Source organism: Agrilus planipennis, unplaced genomic scaffold, assembly GCF_000699045.2.
Source record: "Agrilus planipennis isolate EAB-ADULT unplaced genomic scaffold, Apla_2.0 scaffold189, whole genome shotgun sequence".
NCBI lineage: Eukaryota > Metazoa > Arthropoda > Insecta > Coleoptera > Buprestidae > Agrilus > Agrilus planipennis.
In genome coordinates, this window is record NW_020439010.1 from 494037 (window position 1) to 501298 (window position 7262).

The 7262-nt window shown below is 29.7% G+C and overlaps 2 protein-coding genes across 4 annotated transcripts in view; one reads left to right on the forward strand and one right to left on the reverse strand.

Annotated features, from left to right (window-relative positions):
- The window catches only part of LOC108738038 (MOB kinase activator-like 2), a 5142-nt gene extending 3725 nt beyond the window's left edge, over window positions 1-1417 (reverse strand). Inside the window, exons 1-2 of one of the 3 annotated variants that reach the window (XM_025976159.1) lie at window positions 1198-1417; window positions 923-1136 (exon numbers count right to left, since the gene is read on the reverse strand). In XM_025976159.1, coding sequence (XP_025831944.1) covers window positions 923-927 — 5 coding nt within the window. In that variant the 5' untranslated portion in view covers window positions 928-1136; window positions 1198-1417. Of the gene's footprint in view, window positions 1-922 lie in introns of all 3 variants that reach the window. The other 2 variants (XM_025976158.1, XM_025976160.1) reach the window with 2 other exon arrangements.
- Window positions 1418-1709: 292 nt separating this feature from the next.
- The window catches only part of LOC108738040 (centrosomal protein of 97 kDa), a 20661-nt gene continuing 15108 nt past the window's right edge, over window positions 1710-7262 (forward strand). The window contains exons 1-9 of the mRNA XM_025976164.1: window positions 1710-1951; window positions 2002-2160; window positions 2394-2495; window positions 2547-2743; window positions 3968-4051; window positions 4719-4918; window positions 5806-5877; window positions 5929-6138; window positions 6444-6679. Coding sequence (XP_025831949.1) covers window positions 1781-1951; window positions 2002-2160; window positions 2394-2495; window positions 2547-2743; window positions 3968-4051; window positions 4719-4918; window positions 5806-5877; window positions 5929-6138; window positions 6444-6679 — 1431 coding nt within the window. The 5' untranslated portion in view covers window positions 1710-1780. The remainder of the gene's footprint in view (window positions 1952-2001; window positions 2161-2393; window positions 2496-2546; window positions 2744-3967; window positions 4052-4718; window positions 4919-5805; window positions 5878-5928; window positions 6139-6443; window positions 6680-7262) is intronic.

Here is a 7262-nt window from a genome sequence, read left to right on the forward strand (position 1 = left end):
TGTTAATGTTGTTATTCACTGACAAAAATAACAAAGTCATCTAATTACCTTGAAAATTTTGTCAAAGTTTAAACAAACTAAAATTTCTGAATTTAAGTATCGAAAGGTGGACTATTTAACTCTACAGCTTTTATTGTGAACATAGAAAACTATGTTAACAGGCACTATTTTGTTCCATTATTATCATTTTGAGTTTTACATATTCAATTTGGATTTCTATTTGACTTTGTGAACAGTTCAATTTTGTTATTTTTTTTACTGTGTATACAAGAGCAAATCAAATCAATTAGACTTTAAAATTTTCATTACAACAACTAATTTTGGATTTTAATAATGAGATTATCTACTGTTTATGTTTAATTTTATGCCTCACTGGAACTAGTGAACATGTAAAATAACTATGATGTAGCATATTAACGATTAACCAGTTACATATCTGTAGCAATACAGTAAGAAATTAACTTGCATAAATATTATTTTTTTATTAAAAATAAGCATCAATTCTTACTGTTTACTAACACACCTTCAAAGGAGATAATAGAAACAAAAAATTCAGATATACAAGTTGAATATGGCACTTTTAATAAATATTTACTTAATGATATGTAACGGCAGAAAAACCAGAACACAATTTTTATAAACCATATTAAGTATTATTATTATTTAAAAAAAATATATGCATATCTAAAGAAGTATCTAATATTATTATAAATTAAATTTTACCCTCTTGGGTTTATTAAATCCTCATCACATAAATAGTTCTTATTAGAATAGAATGCATAATTTTAAGATTTTAGAGTGTTTCATCGTAAATAAATATTTACACGTAACAATGATAATGGTAAATTAATAATGTAATAAAAAGCGCAGTGTAATCATGTAGGTACATATAAGCAAAAAAATGTATCACTATAATGCTTACCCCATAAACCAGTCCACGGTGTCGCGGAGATATTCCGGTAAACGCTCCAGTTTGCCGATTTAGAAATATTTTCAGTATTAAAAAGTAGTTAAGTTGGCCCTTTAAAGCCTATTTTCTTACAAAAATGGTCTTTGATGAGACTCTCAGCTGATTCTCAGATTGCGTTTTGACACTTGTGTAATACAAACAGTGTAAACACCTGTCATAAGCTCCACTGGAAATCGATAATGTAATGACGATCTATTAATAGTTCAACTTAAAAAGTAAATAATCACATTGTGGAAGCTTTAATGGTGTGTGCCACTTTCTTAAATTTACAAGTGACTTCAAATCATTAATCTGCAAATCATCAATCAGCAACCAAATACAATAAACATCGTAACCACAACCACAAAACCATAGCATAAGACTATAAAGTCTTACCAACTGTTACTGTTAAACCAGGGGAAAAATATTATCAAGATCACCATGTAATATTAAGAATATGGGAATAACGTAATAAACAAACCATTTACTGTAAATTTGAAAATTTATTTCTATTTGGATGTTTATTAAATTTTAAGTAAATTAAATGTTAATAAATTACAGAATATCTGTTTTTAAAGTCTAGGAAATTTAATTTTATATGGTTTAGATTTGGCTACATTGAAGCGTCATGAGAGAAATGTCAGATTTGTAAAATATCAATATTCAATATAAGCCTAAAACTAAAGTGCATATTAGGATAAAAATTTTAAATTAAATGTTTTTGTTCCTATATGTTTACGTTTTAACATGGGTAAGCAAATATCGGCATAGCTTCCTTTCATTGCTTGAGCAATTAAATACGTCGCTTTTATAAGAAATAGCTTTATTAAAATGACTAACCTTGTTTTTGTAGAAGTGTTAGATACTTTAGATTTATCAAATAAAAAGCTGAAAAAACTCAGCAAACCTTCCACTAGTGAAGCACAAGTTAGTACGTTAATCCTCGATAATAATGAACTTCAAAGGTTGGATAATTTAGACTCTTTTACAAAAGTCCAAAATGTATGCCCTAACACAAAATTTAAATTTAGTTGTTTACACATTTTTTGCAGTTATCAGCTGTTAAAAACCAGTTACTGCGTATGTATGGAGTTTGTCGTTTGCATTGCTTACACACTTTAAATTTAGCTCACAATGGAATTCTTACAATTGAAGGTCTTAAAGAGTTGGTTAATATAAAACATCTTTGCTTAGCAGGAAACAGCATTAAGGTAAAAGGACTGGACTGAATTGAAACATTAACTAGTAACTTTGTTAAAATAGAAATGAAGTTTGCATATGGAACGATTTGTTCTAAGATTCCTAATTTATCTTTTATTGGAAAACTGTAGCTTAGACTGTGTTTATGTTAATCATTTACACTTTATAAAGTGTAGTTCAAAGCGATTTAAAGTATTGTTTTCTCTCATAATTGGAATTAGCTAATGATACTTTTTCTTTTTAGACAATAGAACATTTAAATACGAATGTAAACTTAGAGCATCTTGATCTCTCTGTAAATAGCATTACTCATGTGTCAGACCTTTCCTTCTTAAAGAATCTAAAGGTAACAATTGAAATAACCAATTTATTTGTTTCTAACACAATTAGATTTCAGGAATTATACCTGCATGGGAATAAAATAGGTCATTTACATCAGTGTGATCGCTTCCTTCCAACTAGTTTAGTAACATTAACATTAGCTTCGAATAACATTGCAGATCTTAATGAAATATCTCATCTTTCACATTTAACGAATTTAACATCCATCTCCATTTCCAATAATCCCTGTGTCAATTTTGTGGGTAGCAACATGTATCCTTAAATTGTTTTNTCGTGATCTTGGATTCGACTCCTCATTTATTATTGATTCTACCATTTCAACTGTTGCTAATTAACCTACTAACCTAGTAGTAGACGTTGCCTTGCAGTTATAAATAAATAATTTAGATGTAGCAACTTTGTACCAGCAACCTAAATAAGAATTTATGGATACTATGCAACAATATAAATATATGTCGTCGAGAATTTTTTTACAGGCATTTTTTAGCTCTACAACTTTTCTACAGAAAGCGTTTATATATCTCTTATCGTTAAAAAACGCATTCATAAGAGCATTTTTTCATCGACTTATGTTGCAAAATTGGTCTCCACCGGGAAGGTCAAGTCCTAAATATTCATGAACGAATTTATGAAATCATATGAGTAGTTTTGGAAATTACCTCCTACATCCAAGTGCATACCTTGTTTCGCTCTAATTTACAAAAAAGAATTTTATGTAATCTATGTAATTCTAATTTATACAGAGTTTATTTGTAATACTCATTAATAATCACTTATTTAGCATTCTTTGAACAACTTTTGATTGCCTATTATTAGTCTTTCAGTTTTTAATCATGTAGTTAAAAATAAAGATAATTATAGTGGGGACCATTTTTATGAACTTATGTCCTTAATCCTTCATGAAGTACCACCAACAGCGCGTCTATGTTCTGTCGAAACTGCCTACAACGCGCTGATCCAACGAGATCGAAATCGCGATCCGCGTCTGACGGTTTCGATAGAACGCTGGCCGCTATGAACTTCTTATTGGTTTAATCCCTCAAGCTAAAATTTGATTGTTGATTTTAAAAAATGAGTTATCAAAGAAAGCTATATTGATCTGAAGTTATTCGTTAATGAGCCGCACATACATTTCATTATTTGTTGTATTTCTATATAACATTCAAAACAACTTATTTAATTTACTTTATATCATTTGCAGTTCTGGAGATAATTTGAAATTTTAAAAAACTGCGGCTATTACGAGTTATTATTAAATTAAATGGTAGACAGAGTATTATCGAAAATTCACATGGCAACATTTTCAACTTTCCTTAAAACGTCTAAAAATTCATTAAATCTGAATAACCCTGCATATATTTTTCGTTTAACAACTCAAACTTGTGGAACATACAATAGTAGGTCATTAAAAAAAGTTTTTCCTTAAATATTGTCTGCATGCATAAAATTTTTTAAAAATTTCCTTAATTTTATTAGAGGCTTTGACTACCGTCCATTTTTAATAAACTGGTGTATGAATGTACGCACAATTGATGGTTATGCTGTAGATGCCATTGAAAGGTAAGGGTACATTTCTCCTTTTTTTATCTAGCCCTATGCAGTTAAACATTAGTTTCTCTGAAAAGCGCTTAAATTTTTAACAAAAACGCAAACTATGCTTCAAATTTTAGTATGCATGAATTTCTTCTTCATTTGAATTTCAAAAAAGTCATTTGTTCGTTCTGTACAATATGTTCTTTTTAAATTAAAAGAATTTAAATTTATGTTCATGAAAGAAAATTACATTTCTTATGTTTTGTTTGAACATTTTTTTAATAATATACATTTAATTCAAATTATCAATAGTGACCGTTTGTTGAAACATGTTGAATAAATATGCAATAAATACAACAAGTACTTACTGTTGTTGAAAATGAAACACAATTAATATTGTTCAAACATTTTAAGTTTATTTTATTTAATCCATTTAATATGAATGTTTTCTACCATTCGTTTGTAAATTGACTTAGTGTTTTATATGTAAGTTTTTTTCAAACAATGCAAGAATTTCTTCTAGCGTATTTTTATCAGTTCATTTAAAAAATGTTAATTTAATATTACTCGGTATTTATAAGTCTTGGTGTTTTCATCTCATAAATAATAGTGCTTAGAAATATGTGGTTTTGCTGTTTTATTTGGTAGTTGTTTAGTTTTTCTAATAAAGTTACTTTTTTTTTCTATTTAATAGCCTTAGAGCAGAGTGGTTATATTCTCAAGGCCGGGGTAGACATTTTAGAGTGGGCGAGCAGAAAGAATTAAGTCAGTATCTTGCAACTGTTTGTCCTTTGACAGGTGAGGCTCTAGAGACCGAAGAAGATCGCAAGCTAAAACTGATTCTTAGCAAAGCACAACATCATCAACAGCAGCTGAGAGATCAGCAAACAAACAGTAGGTTTGCTAATCTAATCATATGATATTTTGTAGGCTTCTGCTGTTATTTATTGACTGTGAAAGTTTGGTTCTGGGTTTGTTGTTTTATTACCTACATTGAATCCTGGGTAACATGGGACATCTTCAGAGTAACATGAGCTGATGACTTCTGTAATTGTTCAAAGTGAAACAATTCAAAAACCAAAACTTTATGGTCACTATGTCCATTAGGTTAATTGACTCATAAAAATCGTTATTACCAATTACTTTATAAAGGAAATAGTATCTTTGGATTTTAGAAGTTTGATTTTCTTTTAGAAAACCCCTAAACAAGCTTAGCTTTTAGCTGTTCCCATGTTGCTGATTTTAGACCCTTATTTCTTCTAATTCCAAATTGGTCTTCCCTAATATTTCTCCACTCTTATTATTATTATTCTCTGTACAATTCTAGTTAAAATATTTGACGCAACGGCAGTTAAATTAATTGCTAAAATTCTCGCATCTTTCCACGTCTCCCCTTTTTGCGTTTCCGTTTCATAATCATCCCAAACTTTTTTCGTGAAGTATATATGGCTTAGTAGATTAAATAAGCCAATTTTAAATTTACCGCCACAAGCATTGTGAAAATGAATCCTACAGTATGCTATATTTGCTTTAGGAAATAGTTTTCTAGTGGCGTTAATAATTGCAACAATAGAATATAATTTAAAATTAATGGAATGGGAAATACATATACTACATACATAACAAAAAAAAATACGAAAACAAATACAAAGTTTAAGTTATAAAATATTTATTGTAATCCACAATAATTACTTTTGTAGCACAGTAGCTTCTTTTGATAGAAGAATGATTCACTCATTCATGTTTTTAATTTGTCGTGTCCGTTAATTACAATTTCTTAGGTGAAAACTCTAGTCCGTCCCCTGCAACTAGGAAGAAGCTTCAGGGTATAAAGAACTCTCCAAGATTTCAAAGTAAGATTTACTTTTATTGTCATAATTTCAGTAGGTTGATTTTTTACTTAGATTCTAGATTGTCGAGTATTTCAAAATCTCCAGATAGAATGAGTTCAAGCTGCTATTCCACCAGTAGTAATTTGATTAATTCGCCGTTGATGACGCAGAGTTTGGATCCTACGATGCTTAGTCATACAATTTCACAAAAAAATATGACCAGTGATAGAAGTTGTCAGAGTAACGAAAAATTGAATGAAAATACAGAAAAATGTTTCGAGGGTAAGTTTTCTCTCTTTTGTTATTGTTTATTAAAGTTGTTACAATTAATTTCTTATTGTACTTTGAGAATATTTTTTCGACAAAAAAGTACTAAAAATGTATATATGATTTTTTTTTTAAAAATTCATGTCAGTAATAGTGTTGAATACCAATAAATAAATAAATGGTAACGGTATGAACAAAATAATAATTTTATTATTCTAAAATTGTGATAACTTTTGTCTGTTAAAAGTATGTAAATGTTATAATCTTTGAATTTTTGAAATGAATTGATTTGTAAATGTTTTTATTATTAAAATTTTTAGAACTCACTAATACTCCGTTACAAGCTCTTACTAAATTAGTGCCGGTACCTGAATCTCTTATGAGTCCTGATTATCGACCATCACCCTTAATTAATCGAATAACTCAATCACCGCCTGTAAATAACATAAAACCACAGTCAAAAGCCATTCCGGTTACGAAAAGTCCTCGAATGTCACGAGCTGCAGTTAACAGAACAAAGGGATCGGAACTTAGGAAGGGTGTACAGACGAAGAATGCCCAAAACCTAACGTAAGTTCAAAAATATGTTCTTGGTCAATATTATGTTGAAACTGTCGGATTTAAATCGCATTTTCGAACACTTTAGTTCTCATCAGCTCGCCATAGACAACTCCGACAGCTTCAATTCACTTGCTGCTATTAAACGTTTAATGAATAGATGCGCACAACGCAGTGAACGCCATCCGCAGAAATCTGCCATTCATTGCGGGATGCAATAATTCAGTTTAACAAGTCGATAACCTTATTTGAAAAAGGTCTTGTCGAACGTTATTGAATCTCGCAATGGTTGGTAGGTTAAGTTAGGTTCTGTGATGTTGTTCACTACGCTTCAGGCTAGTTGAACTTTCAAGAAATGGTATTATTTACATGACAAATTGCATTTTCGGAGTTAACGATTTTACATCAGACTTCAAAAATTCAAAATGACTGACACATTGATTAAATGTCTCGTCGTTTTGCATGAAAAACAATGTACAAGGACTTTCGGTGTCGCTTATAACATTTCAATGCAATTTTTTGTCGATTTGCATGAAAATTAAGAAAAAATGCATTAACGTTAATTAGTTAGAGTGACCGTA